This window comes from Ischnura elegans, chromosome X (genome assembly GCF_921293095.1).
Source record: "Ischnura elegans chromosome X, ioIscEleg1.1, whole genome shotgun sequence".
In the NCBI taxonomy this organism is placed as follows: domain Eukaryota; kingdom Metazoa; phylum Arthropoda; class Insecta; order Odonata; family Coenagrionidae; genus Ischnura; species Ischnura elegans.
The window spans coordinates 8,174,977-8,191,536 of NC_060259.1; the positions used below are offsets into that span (position 1 = coordinate 8,174,977).

At 37.9% G+C, this 16,560-nt stretch overlaps 1 protein-coding gene across 6 annotated transcripts in view; it reads right to left on the reverse strand.

Moving 5' to 3' along the window:
* LOC124171334 (latrophilin Cirl-like) overlaps positions 1–16,560 on the reverse strand; it is a 262,984-nt gene that overhangs the window by 186,724 nt on the left and 59,700 nt on the right. For all 6 annotated transcript variants that reach the window (XM_046550490.1, XM_046550485.1, XM_046550487.1 and 3 more), the window contains exon 2: positions 8,486–8,593. In XM_046550490.1, the coding sequence (XP_046406446.1) occupies positions 8,486–8,564 (79 nt within the window). In that variant the 5' untranslated portion in view covers positions 8,565–8,593. The remainder of the gene's footprint in view (positions 1–8,485; positions 8,594–16,560) is intronic.

Below are 16,560 nucleotides of genomic sequence, written 5' to 3' on the forward strand. Positions count from 1 at the left end.
TTAATGCCTTTTTTGACCTTAAATTCGACCCCAGCTGAATCAGCATTAGTGGACCATGGCTTCTATCTCTCTTGAGTCTTCCTTCCAGTAACGGCAAAATTCTCGGGAAGAATGGAGTGGAGTGAGTTCACACATGATTTTTGAGGAGTTAATCTGCATTCACTTGTCGAAATGGAAGATTCTTTGGGCTTTGTGTACATTCAAGAAGATAATTTTGAAGTAACTGTACTCGTTTTTCTTTTCTCGGAAAGTGTGGTTTGATAGGGAAAAAATGTTCCAATTCTGTGTCCAGCCACCCGCTTCTTTATTTTCGTATTTTAAAACGGCCAATTTTGTGTCACCTCTAGTTTATGTAATGAACGCAATCATTCTTCTTTAAATGTAACAAGTACTAATAGCTCCTGACTTAGGGCAGAAGTGCATAACATTATAGGTCAAAATTTTCCAGAAACATTGTCATTCCGACCCCTGCTTCGACAAACACCACCCTCAGTACAACAGCTGAAGATCGAGTATCGATAGCAGAAAGAAATTACCACTCCGCAGAATTTCAATACAAATTTTGTAAGAGTTAGCGCGATCCATTAATTCTGGTATACATTTTGAATAATGACTAGAATGCAGGACGCAATAGAGCTAAAGGTTGAACTAAATTTCCGATGTCTATCAAATTAAAGTACCCCGGGCATTTAACCCTTAACCACCTAGCATATATTTTTGTCAAACAACCCCTAGCATGAGTCTGTCAGACCTCAGAGTAAAATAATTCAATTTTATAAAATGTGCGCAGAAAGGTTTGGTTATTAATTTATAGTCGGTTTCGGAACATATTAAACTATGTATTAAAATGAAGAACCATGAAAATGGACTTTATTTTTTGTTTAATCTCTGATTATGGTAAATAACTCTTATTTTAACCTTACATAGGCACATCTTTGAAAAATGAGATTCAAAAAAATTATCGCGTTGTTAAGAAATTTCGTTGTAACTATTTTTAATGAACAATGAACTAGGAAAAATTAACTTTTTAAATAAAAAATATCAACAAAATTGCGAACTCAAAAGAGTTTTTCACGGCAACGAAAACACAGCTTATTTAAGCTTTCGAGGAATATTGGTGCTTTGAATTCGAAACACATGCATTATATTTTGTGGCTCTTACTGTATGTGCAACTTGAACAATTTTGTGGACCGCCTGCTTTTCGTTTGTATTACTGCTTCTTGGGCCTCCTAATAGCGTTGTCGTTTCTCTATGGAGGATACGTAGAATACCGATCCGTATACCACGATGCAATTTCACATTGCTTTCACGACCTTCCATGTGCGGTCACGTCAACTGTTCAGCCCAGTTTCTTCAAAAACTTGAACCAGATTTCAATCTTTTGTCCTTCTATTTTACGTTGTAAAGTCCTTTACGCCAATTTTTTACGAAATTTTTAACAATGACATGAATTAGACACAATACAATAACAACTTAAAAACAAAAAGAAATAACCAGTAGGGAAAGTATAACAGTCAATTGGCAGACATATGGGACAGAGCTTGTGCGATGAATTTTTTGCATGACAGGTAAAAAGGATCTATGGAAGGAGGGAGCGAATTTAAAAAGTAGGAGAGGCGATATAAAGGTGAGCACTTAATCAGGGAGATTCTGGGAATAGAAAGGTGGAGTAGGGAGAGCGAGCGGGTGGAACGAGACGGTATTCTAAAATTCAACACAGAGAGGACTTCAGGGCAGTCAAAAGTCAAGTTTAAGATATTGTGTAGAAAGTTGAAGTCCGTTTTAAGTCTGAGATTCTGCAGATTAGACAAGGAAAGAGAAGACGATACAGCATCAAAAGACATATTGCGTAAATGAGGGACTCTATGCCTAACTATTTTGGCTAAGTAGGGGATATAATCAAGGGATTTTAGGTTAGTCGGGACTGACATGGACCAAATTGGAGAGCAATACAAAACTATGGGAAGGACAATCGTTGAGAAATAGGAGTGGAGTGCAATGGGATCCTTAATTTCCGTGAAGCGGTAAAGAAGCCCTAACAGAGACATATCAGACTCCAAATAGCAAAATTTGTCGTTCGGTAGGTTATAGCCGTCTGATAGATCGCTCTCCGACCAATTCGCGATAGAATCATCATTTAGAGCCATTCTTCACAAAAACAAATTGAAAAATAAATAATTTAAGAAAAATCACATAACCACCATGGGTACCCAGACCCCAGGTAGTAGTTTTTTTCACTAACCCCAGACAAACGCGCGCACGTCCGACCCCGGCGACTGGTTGCGCGACACCGAGGGACGAAAGGAAAAGGTACAAGCACGGACAAGTAGAAACAATACTGGTGCGCCGAATATTTACTAATTAGAGGCTAAAAAAATAAAGACGCATGTGAACACAAAAATCGTAAGCTCTAAGTGTAAACACAAACATCGATGATGGATTTGGATCGTCAATCAAGGTGGGTGCAACCGAGTTTTCATCTCCTTGAGGAACATAACATCTTCGAATTTGTCGCAGGAAATTCTACAACGTTTACATAAATATGCGGCAGATTTGGCAGTCTTTCCTCCTATGTGAAACGACCCATTTCCTTGCCCTACAAGAACACATTCTGTGACAAAAGAACTTTTATTTCGAGGAAAACATGAGCGTAACTATAATTGCTAGCTTTTCTTTTCTAGTCTCTTCCTTCGGAAAACGAAAGAAACTGATTCCTTCAGTTTTCTAAGAGGACTTTCTGTTGTTCAGAGCGGAGCACCAATTCCCTGCGTCTTTAGGCATTTAAAACTCACTGCCTTAACAGATGTGTTTGTCACATATAACTATATATCAAAATAAAATATCAAACTACCTTTCTCTAACTCCTATCACCAGCGTTTAGGAATAAATCAGCGGAAAAACACCGTCAAAAATCGAGCCGCATGCACTCTTCTACAACAAGATCCACATTACTACATTCTAACAGCATGGCGGACTTGGCGCACGCACAGGGAAAAATTGTCACACGAAATCGGCGAGGTGACCATCCGATTCCGTGGGACCCTATTCTGTGGCTACATTTACAATAAATATATGATCAAGCCTAGGCTGGGAATGAGGAGATATTTCAAACGCCAGCATAAATAAAAATTAACAACATGAATGATCTAAAACGGCGGAACTCAAATACAGACATAACTGTAAATGAGTCCCTAATACGACAAACTCATTAATATTACGAGGGTATGCAGACCGTGAATCATTGGATGGGAGCTTATAAGTCTTACTTGCTTTGGCAGAACATTAAAATATGACAGGGTATACAATGAATCAATTACTTATTTAAGACTTTGGACAAACCTATGGATAAGGAGTTCCACTTCGGAAGAAAAAATAACACCACCAGCAAATTAAAAAAATACAGTAACCTAGCATAAAATGAATCCGGGGATAAAGATAGTTTCATAAATCGGGAGGTGAGGCACAGAGTTTGAAAAAGAATTATTTCCTACAAGAGAGTCACCAAGGCCGGTATTTGAGGGAAAGAAGCAGGAGGGAACGAGGCAAACTCACACCAGGCGAGGCAAAAAAAGTGAAATAAATTATCATTCAGGGTAGATATTCCCTACAAGCGCTAACGCAGGGATTAACGTTGACGCTAGGGGGGGCATATTCCTCGGAAATTATTATGAAATAGTCACAGAAATTTCCAGAGAAGGTGTTTGGCATTAGAAAATTTGAACTTAGGATCGACATACCATCAATACAATGTCCAATAAAGGATAAGCATAGATATATTGACGAGTAAATGTGTAGCGAAAGGATAAACTTAAAACCTGAAGGGGCACGATCTTGAATAGGTGAAAATTTTACTCATTTACTGTATTATTACCTATCACTTAGCAAAAATTTCGAAGTCTTATTACAGTACTCCAAATTCTATTATCTACAAATTGTTGATCGAAAAAATGGCTTTCCTCGTTATATTACTTGGAGATAGAGCAGTCACTTTGACAAAATACCGATAAGAAGAGAATTTAGGCACATGAATAATTTTCAAATTAAAATCGTGGCACTACAGCCCACTATTATTTAATTTATGTACTGTAATTGGGCACAAAATACGTTAGCTAAATGAAAATGGCGGCATAAGGGACTCGAACGGCTGGAATGGGCGTTAAATTACGAATAATTCATGGGCCTACGGGTCACAATATGGTGCTTATAACAGAGATATTTGAAGGCAATACTTCTTTTGAAATAGGTACAGGCAGCTGGAAATTTGTAAGGATTTACAAACGTGCAGTTGCGGCAGAGACTGCATAGGCAGAAGTTTTTGTGTCCGGATATTGGACAAAACCAGATCTAGTTGGAAGTTAACTATCAATAATGCAAACGCATTTAATTTATATGCATGAGGGTGAAAAACGCGTGGAGGAGGATATATTTCTGATAAGATGTGAGAGACAGCAAGTGGTTTAAGGGTGCAAGATGTGCAAAAAAAATAAATTGAAAATGTTGGTGATAGCAGGGAAGGATGTTTGGCATGCGTAGGGAAATGATTATGAAAAGTAACTCATCGCTTATATAGGTGGGATCAGGGGACCCAACAAACGTACATACACGGAAGATTAATCCTATCCTTGATAGATAGGATCTAGCATTGCGAAATACATCTCCACGAACTAATCTCATACGAATAAAAGAAGTAATAAAATGTCCAGTAACATTTTGAATGAAGGACTGCATGTAAAATCAAGAGTAGAACTTACGACGGACGCATGGGAAACCATTGGAGCCGTATAGAATGATCAGATTGAAAAGCGACCTAGCTTTGACGACGACAAACGGGGAAATAAAATTATATCGGTTTGATGATGATAAACGAGGTTGTTAAAATTATGAAAACTAAAAACAGCCAAAAACCAAAACGCCACAGCCGTGAGGTTGAATTTTTAAAGAATGAGATGGATGACGCAGGGCATCTAAAGCCCTAAAACTACTTAGTCCCAAATTATTCTCCTCTCCGGGTTTTCATGGAGGAAAGAAAAACTCGAGAACTAATGAAGAAGATAAGGTATAACACAACCATAATTAATAGATTTATACCATTCATAGAATCCAATCGATGAAAATAAAAACACCCATCATGTGAAGAAGTTTAAAGCGACAAAATACTAGGAAAAGCTAGCACATCTAATTCTAAAATTGCATATCAAAGAAGAAATCCGCACAGACAAGGAATTCCATCCCATCAGGCAGGAATTGGAAAATTAAAGAAAAGAATCCACACTGACCGATGCAGATATAGAAAGATTTCGAGGAGACATAAACCGGAGTTCGCGAACCTTGGAACACACCGCGGTCCCGTGTATAAAACATCTCGGCGCGGGCCATAATTTTACATCCTCATAATTTCATCATGTGAGTACTGAGAAGTAATTATTAATGAGTATTATAGCCATAATTAGCCTAACTTGTGAAAGTAATAGTAATGGGCGGAGGAATTCTTCAAGTATATCATCACACACTCAAGTGTACATTCAAATTTGGGTGTATTCCTTTTTTTACAAGGTAGATAGGAGAAATCAATATTGACTAGGCCTGTTCTGCAGTGTTGAAGCTTCTTTTTTAAAACACCATCAGCTGTACTTTGTCATCGAAGCAGTTCTAATCAATCAATTTCACCTTAGTGAACTGAGATCTTGAGATGCTGCCAGATCCTATAATAGTTTCACTTTGGATTTTGTATTACTTTCATGCCATAGTTACATAGATACACCATGTTATTAAAAGGAACTATTTGAACTTAAACATCCCTATATAATTATATTTACATAATATTTTAGCGACTATATCGATGAGTTGTGGGGGTAACAATTTAGGTTAAAATATAATTGCACACTAGCCAGAGTTGCATTTTATTACTTTCTGCCATTATTTTGTTTATATAGTCTATTCTGCGACTTTCAAACTAAGAAACTCTCCAAATACGTAAACCAGCTAGTACCAGGAACAACAAGCACGATAGTAAATATCATAAACAATGCTACGAAGACTAGGTTCTACATTGCACATCCTATAAGGGAAGCCTTTCAAATAAGACAAAATTATTCCAATTTGGAAAACTTCCCTAGCTCTAAATATCACACTGGATTAAAAAAAAGCATAATGTAGCGAAAAGAAGCAAAATAAAAAAAGGCTAAGACCAACCCAAACGAGGAACGTACCGGATTCTGGCCGCATAGAAGTTTATGACGGTCTCTTTCAAAGACTGATTTCATAAAAATTAATATCATTTAAATATATACTTGTTTCTATATAGTCCACTTTCGACCACTCCCTCAAACAAATGTTTGGGTGGAACGAGACGATATACGACAAAAGGTCTGGTGACGACCCCTCTAGAATCGTCTAAAACCCAAGGATAAATAGTCAAAATAATAAATTTCCAATTTTTTACCCATATATTCATTTAAAATTGACTGTAGGGATTATTTCAAAAAATAGCCACCAAAATCCGATGGCAGCGCCGCAATTAAATAATCATAAGTCATAACTAAAAGTTATTTTTATGGAAACTAAAGAAGCAGAAGTGATATAGGAAAATCAGAGGAAGGAGTTAAAAGGAAAAGAGGAGGAATATAAGGTAGGAAATTTACAATGTGATTTTTGAAAAGTCAAATTCTCACGGCTTGTTTCCGTATGAACAAAATTTGTGTACATCAAAGCGTATTCAAACGAAAAGAAGAGAAAGAAAGATAATGTAAGGAATTACGTGTTACTTTTTATAAATTATATTTTTATTTAAAATTTCGGTATCATTGAAATCGAAAGCGTGTTTGTTATAAATTTTACGGTTAACATGTGCACATAACTTATGCCACTTTTAAAAGATGATTTGTGTGCAGTAGTTCCTGTTTTGTTGCCGATATACGATAGCAGTTGAAAGATTCCTCGACAAACATTCTTTTAAAGATAGGTAGGTAAAAATCATTGTGTTATCATTGTTTAAGATGGCGAGAACATTTTAATTTTGCTCATTTTCGGCTCATTTGTATTTTAATAAGCAATGTTATTCGTAATCTGGTAAATCAAAGACATTGATTACTAGAATACAAGTGCAATTATAGGTACATAGTTCATATTCAATTATTTACATAACGAGAGTAACGCTCCATTTAGTGAATAAGTTATGTAGCAGTTAACATCTTCGAAACCATAAATTTTGTAAGGTGTTGTTCATCATCAGTTGTCATCAGCTAATCACGAGATGATTTTATTGCACATTATCATGGATATTTAAGCTGTAATGAGATGTTAGTGCATCCCGACACATAAAACTTTATTAAGAGGTTTTCCTGCAAAGTTATCATTCGCGATCATGATGAACAATCATCATGTGATAGGATTCGTTATACTAGACCCAATTCCTGCCAAGGATCTCACCTAGCATGTTATGGTCAACTTATTACATCAATGTAAAAAGCCTGCAAATAAAATCGTTCTTCCGCATATGCACTCGATATTGATATTCAGAACCTACCTAATGCTACTGCGTGTATCATCACCTCTTAAGATTACGAAGGAAAACTGCAGTCACCCCTTATTCATATTTCAAGATTTTGGTTAAATAATTGGAATAATAATAAATACAGGAATATTTGACATTGTTTATCACGGCAACCGATTAGCCTGGTTGTTAGAGTCTATTACTAACAAGTTCAATTCAAGTTCATTTCAATTCATTATGTTATGATTTTAAGTGTAAATTGAGTGTTATCGTTGAAAATGCGCTCAGCGTTTTTCGTTGTACATGAAGCAAATAATTAAGAGACTATGACAGGCTCATAGAAAATTTATTTCATTATTTTTGGTCCTTTGGAATAACGTTGCTCTTTTATAAAAATTTATTTTATATAGTAACTCATGTACTATACGCTCATTTTAACTGTGAAAGTGGAAATATTGCTGATATCTAACCTAGCCCACAGAAAAAAAGATCCTGAGGTAAAAAACGGCAGGCAAAAATTGTAACACCTAGCAAAGAGACCATACTAGGCCGTAGGCTTATTTGCGGGGAGTCCGGGGGGGGGGGGGGCAGCGAGTTGCATCATAAACGTTCGATTCCAACCATCGGTCTCAGAGTGCGCACTCTACCTTGTGGTTCAATCAAATTTTACAATCTTCAGTGATGAATACAGGACGGACGTACAGCCTGGAAGAATTAAGAACTCAGGATTACGTAGATGATGATAACAGCATGCCCTAAAAAACTAAGGGACCGAGGCTCCATTCTCACAACCTGAGACTAGTGCCATCCATGAAAATTCGCATCTGTCACTTCTTAATACATTTTTTAACATACACATCTGAAAGTTCACAAAAAAAAACCCAAGCCATTCGACGAAACAAAATATCCAGAATAAGAGCAAAGTGTATTTCAATACATTTAGCTGCCAGTATCTTTACACTGAAGACTGATATTTGTTGCAGGAAACTCACCTAAGCTTCGCCCGTTCACCACGACAGCATTTAGCATCACAGCCAGGAGGATTGCCTTGTAGACAGCTTGTGGTCCCATCTCTGCACAACGGTCGCGTCACCAGGAACCTGAAATGGAAGGGTTCCCTTTAAATGAGGTCCATAAGGCAGTAAAAATTGATTAGCACACATAAAAAAGTGTTTTAAGTTGACTAATTCAGCAGGAACCAATAACGCTTATATTTTTCTGCCATCAGCGAACGCTCTTTTAGCTGAAAATAATTAATTTTTCATTAACCTTAGAGTAAGGGCCTGTCAACAGTGCACGGCTTATAAAATACAAACCCACTAGGAAAATGTCTAATGGTACCATGAGGGAAAAAGAATCCCAACGAAGGTTGCGCCACCACTATCGGGAAAGTGGTTTTCCTTTCCACTAGTTTGCTATTCTTTTGTCAGTGAGGGAAATTTAAATTAGGCAAACCATTTCCTTTCTTCGTCGCCCAAATACGCGACCGACCACCGAGTCTCCCGCAACCCAGAGCATGACAGGCGATGAACAACGTAAACAAGAGACGCAATCAACGGCATCATGTGCGCACATTAGAAACGCTCCTCTGAATTTTCCTTCGCATATCCAACGGAACGACAAAGTCACTACGGGCCATCGAAAGTTTCCTCTTGAGGTAAAAAAGACAGTCAACGAACAGATTCGATGGGCCACGTATTTGAATGCAGTTGACTTCGAAGAAGTTTTAGCTTTTCTGGAAGGACTGACGAGCACATGGCCAGAACGCGTTTTTCTTTGAATCAATAACGATATGCTCCTATCTTGATTTGAGATGCATTTGACGGTAGGCGAGAAAGGGAAAAGTAGTCGGCTAGTTGGATGCAGGCTTAACAGTCGCGGAAACATAGCGAAGGATGAATAAAAATAGAAGTACCATGTACTACAGACAGAAACGCAACAGGGAGGGTTATGAGGCATTAAAAAATCGGAGAAGAGGGAGACCTAGGTGTACAACCGGAGATTTTGATGCTAATATACAATACATCGAAGTGCTGCTGAGATTTCGACTTTAATAAAAGAAGAGATATTTTCTGTCCCAAGTTAAGTGTGAATTCATTAGAGCATGTTTTTCGTGCCTTGATTTTCTTGTCCACATTAATTTAGATATTTTATTTCACCCTTAAATAACGACAAAAGTAATTTGGCAAAGCAATAAATGTCATGAATTCTTTAAATGTTACAAAATTGGTTTTCAAAGCAATTGAAAAAAATTGATGCATTAAACAGCAGAAAATATTATTTTTTGGTTTTGGCCAGTGAGAGGGAAAAATAAAATGTTAATTTATGGGATTTTACCCAGAAAATTTGTGTCGTCATTTAAATTTGTAGAAATCATGTGCTATGCATTGAGGAAATATTTTCAGTCGCAATTGTATACTACAACCTTTTAAAGTGATGATTGTTAAAGTGATGAAAGTGATGTTGCAGATTCCGCCTGGCGAATATTAATGCCACAAATGTTCAGAAACGAGAAAATAAGGAAGAGGAGATGGGTTTGAAGTGAATTTTAGAACGAGTGCCAGATAGGGTGCGAAAAAGGAAAGGAAAGGAGGGTGGGAGGGAGATAGCGAGAAAAAGGCACAACTGCTGTGGATATCGAATATGCCAGCATTCTGGTGAGCAGTACGAAATACGTCTCGGCAAGATCATCGTCACGGCCTTGGTGGCTGAAAAAAGACCGTACTTGAATTTCCCTCGTCTCGTTCCAAGAATTATATAATGTTAGAAAGGGAATCCATGCTCCTGCGATGCGATGGTGGCGGCACAAGCTCCGTTGGGATACTTTTTTTCTCTATAGTACATATCTGCTAACCCGAAGAATGCTTTTCCAGCACAAAAAAATTGTCCCATTCAGAGAGGTCGAGGAGCTAAGTTATCTGGCAGATTGGTAACTTTTATCGCTTAACGCCAAGCTTCTGCCAAGGTAGCCGATGGAGAGTTCATGAGCGACCAGCGAGAGTCGACCGTGAGCCTCTCTACATCCTTATCGATATTTGATTAGCTGTTGCTAGTGCCAATACCTTGCACCCACACTTGCCACTGATATGTATACTAATACCGCTTTACATAAGCTGAATAATAATAATAATAAAAAAAACAGAAAAAGACTAACGAATCACCGCGAAACTACGGAAGAACAATAAGCTATGGAGATAAATAATGGTATTTTTTGTTACCGCACAGTAGTTCCTCAACGATCAAAAGGAATTAGCTGTCATTCCTCAGAGATGGAATTTGGTGGAGATATTCTGATAACAGTTACGTGAATAAGACAATAATCTATTCCAACAATTATAGTGCGGTGATACGATCACGGCTCTTCTATTCTACAAGCACGAGATGGAATGCGAGATTTCAATTTGATACTTAAAAGTATAAATTATTCCGTGGAATTAATTTTTTTAAAGTAAATGTAACAATATCTAGGAAGGCAATAGTGGAGTATTGGACAAACCTAATGCTTGGATTTTCGAAGGAAATCTGTGTGACAAATGGTGTGACGGGGGGGGGGGGGGGTACAGGTGAATTTCGGACGATTACAAATCGGAAACAGGCGAAGCAAATGGGTTTGTTGTCAGTGAGTTGTACCTAATAGGAGGAGATAATGCGGCGTAGCATGGCACAGTCAAGGGCCTTTCTCCTCAAGGATGAACGTGACGGCTGCGGATGGAACGAAACGTCCCCATGCCACCTGCCACAGCGAAAATCTGTCCAGAAAGGACATTTTTTTCCTAGGATGACGCCGAAAACTTAATTTTTCTTGTTATGTTGGGATTGGGCGCTCGACGAGAAACACGGTCATCCCGAGCGAGATGCGAGCACAAAAATCTGCGCCCACACGCACCCCACGGAATTCCGAGAAGAGATGCGAGAGTCCCGAAACGAACTTCGTCAGCAGATAATCACGGAGGTAAAGGAATGATAACAATACGCTCGAGAAGATAAGATCGAAAAGCAATAAGCAGCAGACATAGCAACAATTTCAGGCAAAGATAAATACAGGTAGGTTTATGTCCATTTGACATTAGAACTATACCATGGAAATTTGAGTCGGACACTTGGAAGTGCAAGGTGCATCTGCTATTTTTGTGTCGACGATTCATTTGCTTTCCTGTCCAGACAAATTACAACATTGAGGAGTATTGATCGTCCGGTGTAAGAAACGCGACCTAGTTCCAATGCCAACCACGCTTCGACCTTTTAGTGCTAACTTCAGACTTAGATTCGCGAAAGCCGACACCGGAGAGTGGTGCACAGGTGAGTTCATGGGACGCACCATTGCCTAAACAGATGACCACCAATAGAGTATGTGCACCCGGGAGGAATACGATTGAAATGCAGTGTATTCGATAAAGTGTATCATAAATACCATTACTTTCGATTAACAGCATTAATTGTAGCTTAATTTGTGTAATAATTAATATTTAATTTGCACTGTTTTCGCAACGATATTGAGCAGACGAAAACGCTCATCTATTGGTTCCTCGGTATGCGACGTCATTCTGTTCTATCTCATCAGCGTGCAAGGTGTTTATCGTGTTTATGATACAATGAACTACGTCTGCGTTGGAAAAAGTTGGTGGATCTGATCTGTGTAAAGGGAAATACGTTTAAGTACATATCATGGAATCAGGTTTCGTGAAGGTTTCTTGAAATAATATCCCGAAGGTGGATGCTTCAATGATTGATCGTGCTGATTATGTTGGACTGTACTTACATGCCACGGCACGAAGTTTTAATGTTGCACTGTAGCTTTTTTGTTGTGTTGCCTCATTCCTAATAAAGAGAAATCGACGGAAAACATCATCAGAAATTAGGTCAAAGTGAATTAAGTAAGAGTGTTTCCTAACAGTAGGTAATTGCCCAAAAGTTTGTAAGCACGATACGAAGGTTTACGGAAGTATAAGTGCCGGTGGCTAGATAACTATCGATATTTGTATCATTATTTCAAATACCTATCTTAATTTAATTTATCTATTTAACTATCTTCTCTTCTGTTATTATTTAACCTACTGACTCGCGAAAAATAATTTGTCATATTGAGTTTTAGCCCGTAGTGACTGGATGAATATCCATGGTTCATTATTTAATTGCCGCTACTGAGATGGGTTCTTCTGGGCTATTTAAGGTTTGAAACGTAAGCACAAATAACTGGAGTTACATTTTGGTTCACTCAAAGCAGTAATCTGACCTTAATTTCTTTAACAAGACGCAATTTTTTTCGACGTATTTGCTCTTTCGTAGAATTAATGTATTCAGAAGCAGAGTTCTGATTATCTCAATGTTTGTACAAGTTATTTTCATTTCGCTTATAGATATATGTCAGTCAGCTACACATTCGCTTGGTTGAGGTTTATGAATAGCATATGTGAGGTATATCTTAAAATAATGTTATTGAAAACTTGGTCCGGATGTATGATCTTCTGATGGAAATCTCTCGGGCTGGAAATCAAATGTTTGATTGTTACATCAGACGATTACTTTTCATTCATTCGGTTTCAACATGATTCTCGAAGCATTTGTTAGCACAATTTTAAAATTGGTTCATTTTACATTTCTTCACAGTATACGTTTATAGGTTTTCAAGGTACGACTGTCTTGTTATGACTATCCATTAAGCGAGGAATCCTTGCGTGCTGTGCATTTCCAAAAAGTCCCGACTTATGATACGTAATAATGAGCTTATTTCACATCCGATTTTGAAAATATTTGCATCACTGTGTTTGCCATTAAATTACAAACATTCTGAATACCCAAACTATCGCTTTTTATCGAAAATTAATTTTCTGTTTTTAGTTAATAGTACGGGTACTGTTACTTACAATTAGTGACGTAGTTTTCACGAATTAAGTCGTAATATTAACAAGGATCATCACTGTTTAAGCGCCTTCATTAATTTCAATGTCAATATAAACCTGCAAACGAACGCAAAACCGAGAACCGAAGAGTGAGAAATACTATTAGGTAGTTCAAGGTAGAAAAGTTGATCGCGAGTCTTGTCGTCATTGTCACCGTGAAATGCATGAATTAAAAGATGTAGATATTAAATAGCTCAAGTCAATATCAATAAACATAGAAACACAAAAAAGAAACACTCGCACGGGAAAATACTGTTTGGACGTCGCATCCTAACGTCTCCTCCTAACCCCCTCACCCCATACACACCTCCCCTCTTTTCCCTTGTCTAACACACTCCTTTCCTCCCCATTCTTACTCAGGTTGATGAAGAAGTCACTACTTCAAAAGCTCCCAAGTTTATTTTCCCGTGCGAGTGTTTCTTTTTTGTGTTTCTATGTTTATTGATATTGACTTGAACTATTTATAATACGTGCATCTCAATTTATACATGTATACATACATACAAACAATGTTTTCGCCATCTTTGAAATTTACAATACGCTTAAACCTCGGCTATTACCCTGCACAATTACTGATAGATTACAGAGTACAAAAACAACACGACTGAAGTTCACTCTTTTACGCAAATATCAAAGGTACCTGTAAGATCGACCAGTGAAAAGGCACAATTTTAGCAGCCGGCCTCGGTGGCGGCGGGGTAAGCTCGGGGTGGTGTGTGAAATAAATAAATAAATATGCTTCTCATCCAAACTTTAGTTCAGTCACCATAGAAGATCCACATGAAAGATTTCAAAATAAGCCCAGTAATTGTTTTAATCTAAACCAGGATGAAGTCTCCTCAATAAGTGAAAAAATCGTTCGTTGCTTTCCGAAAACGTTCACTAAATATTTACGGAAATGAAATACGAAAAATAGACACTCAAAACCTCATTGAATTCCTCATTCTTGGTCAACCTCAGCATTCGGTAAAAAATAAATACAACGAAATGTATCCAAGACCCGTAAAAATATGGGTTTCCTATCACGGTAGCACAATAATTGTACCGTAACTACCATGATTCAATTGGTGTAGGCAAAACTACTGATAAAAATGAAAATATGACGTCAAATGAGAAAAAGATGGTCTGGCGAATCAAATCATCAACCGTCCCGCTAAGTATCTCCTTATGACATCAATCTTCGCACATGCCTTCGATATATCCTACCTGCTCAAAGCCGAAACCTAAAATATCTGTTTACTAAAATATTTAGCAAACACACCAAGAGGAAAGGTCACTCACTCATTCGGGCTCAGAGTAGGACGGAACACTACCGAATGGCTGCTACATGACCAAAGTGATACCGGAAGGCTTCTACAAATACTTCCGATCATAGTACCAAGTTCATCACATGAGGTTAGCTGCTCCTACATCATCGATGAAACTGCCATTGTAATTCTACTTTCCATTGCCATACGTTTGTTTTCGATGAATGATGTAATTTGGAGTAAAAATTTATTTTTCTAATCTCACTTCTAAACGAAAGGTTGGAAAAAAATAAACACTAATACTATTTGAAAGGGGATTTCTTCCTCGAGATCCCTCAAAGTCCAACGATAAGAGTAACTGATTCCTACACATCAGTTGCGATGATCAAGTTCTCTTTGCCAATTTCGTTTATACTACTGACAGCAGACGACATTGAAGACGACACAATAGACAATGATAGTTTTGAATGCAGTATTTAACTTTCGCTTTCTGTTATTCCAGCAATTCCCCGATTTCCAGATTAATATCTTCGCTACGCCTGGCCTATGCGCACGGAGAATATTAGTGCACCAAATTAATCATTGAAACCACCTCGTATCCATAAATTCTCCATCTACTACTTGGACTCCTTACTCAATGTTAAATGGAATCAACTACTTTCGAAAAACCCTCACGAATAACATGTAACAAAAAATTCACATGTAAGGGGATTCCAATGGTCTAAAATAATGTATTTTCTACTCCAGTGGTCAAATATATTGAATGAAACCTATTTCATTTCCACGAGTGGGGACAAACAGTGAGACTAACACACTTTTCCAGCAAATTATTGCCATTTTCGAGTTCTAGGTGGTGACTAGTCGCTTATGGCGGAGCATAATATCCCATCTGATGACTTGACTCTTCTAAGTGACGGCATTCCACTGGCATCCCTTATGCCGCCCACGCAACTGGACCACTTAAGGATTTCACAACATAAGGACACAATATTAGTCTTGACCAGCTATCAAATAAGGGCTAAATACAAAATATTTCTCAAATCGGTGTACGTAACATCTCTTGATTATTCAGAAATATCTACAAATGACGAATTCATGATTTGGTTGGACTGTGAATCAGATCGAATCTCATCACCAATGATTACAGGAAGATGACATAAAAATTTCCAGAACCATTTCGAGTCAGAAATTAGCTCCTCCGATAAGAACTTTTTAAGGAGCATTAACCAGCAAATACAAATAGAGATGAGCGTGTTTACGGTCCTGCGCTTAAGCGAATCTTTATGCTATTTAAAAGACAACGGTTCAATGTCGGAGGCATATTTATCTATGCATATGGCGGATGCAAAATAGTAAGGTCACAATTATGTCCTCTCAGATACAACACAGATATATTCTGAGATCCAGTTTGGCTGTCGCACAGGGGGACGTTTTAATCAAACAAGTATTTCGAAGAGGATGGACATTCTCATGCCAAAGATTTCGCACCCCAAGGGCCCTCGCCGCTACTCGCGCCCGATTGACTGACGCGAATATTTGGGTTTATTACCTAAGGGTACATCGCAAACAATTAGTTTAACGATGAAAAATAATTTCAGCGAGTGTTTCTCCGAGAGCTATTTCTTGACTTCACCAAATTTCGAAAGCGGAAAGACAATTGGGAATCAAAAATGAAGATACAAGTTCCCGTGCGGCCTCATGGCGCTCCAGTCGACGGAAGACCCCGCAACAACGAAAAATCTTCAGCCTGAGAAGCGGCATTCCAATGCGCTCACCATTCAATGGCACTCTCATATTATCCACACACCGATATCACCACTCTTCATAATATATTTCCAAGCAATTTTTTAATTGCTTATGCGTCCCAGCATTACCCACAGCCTATTTAAATTTGCAACACTATTGCAGAATTCTTTCACG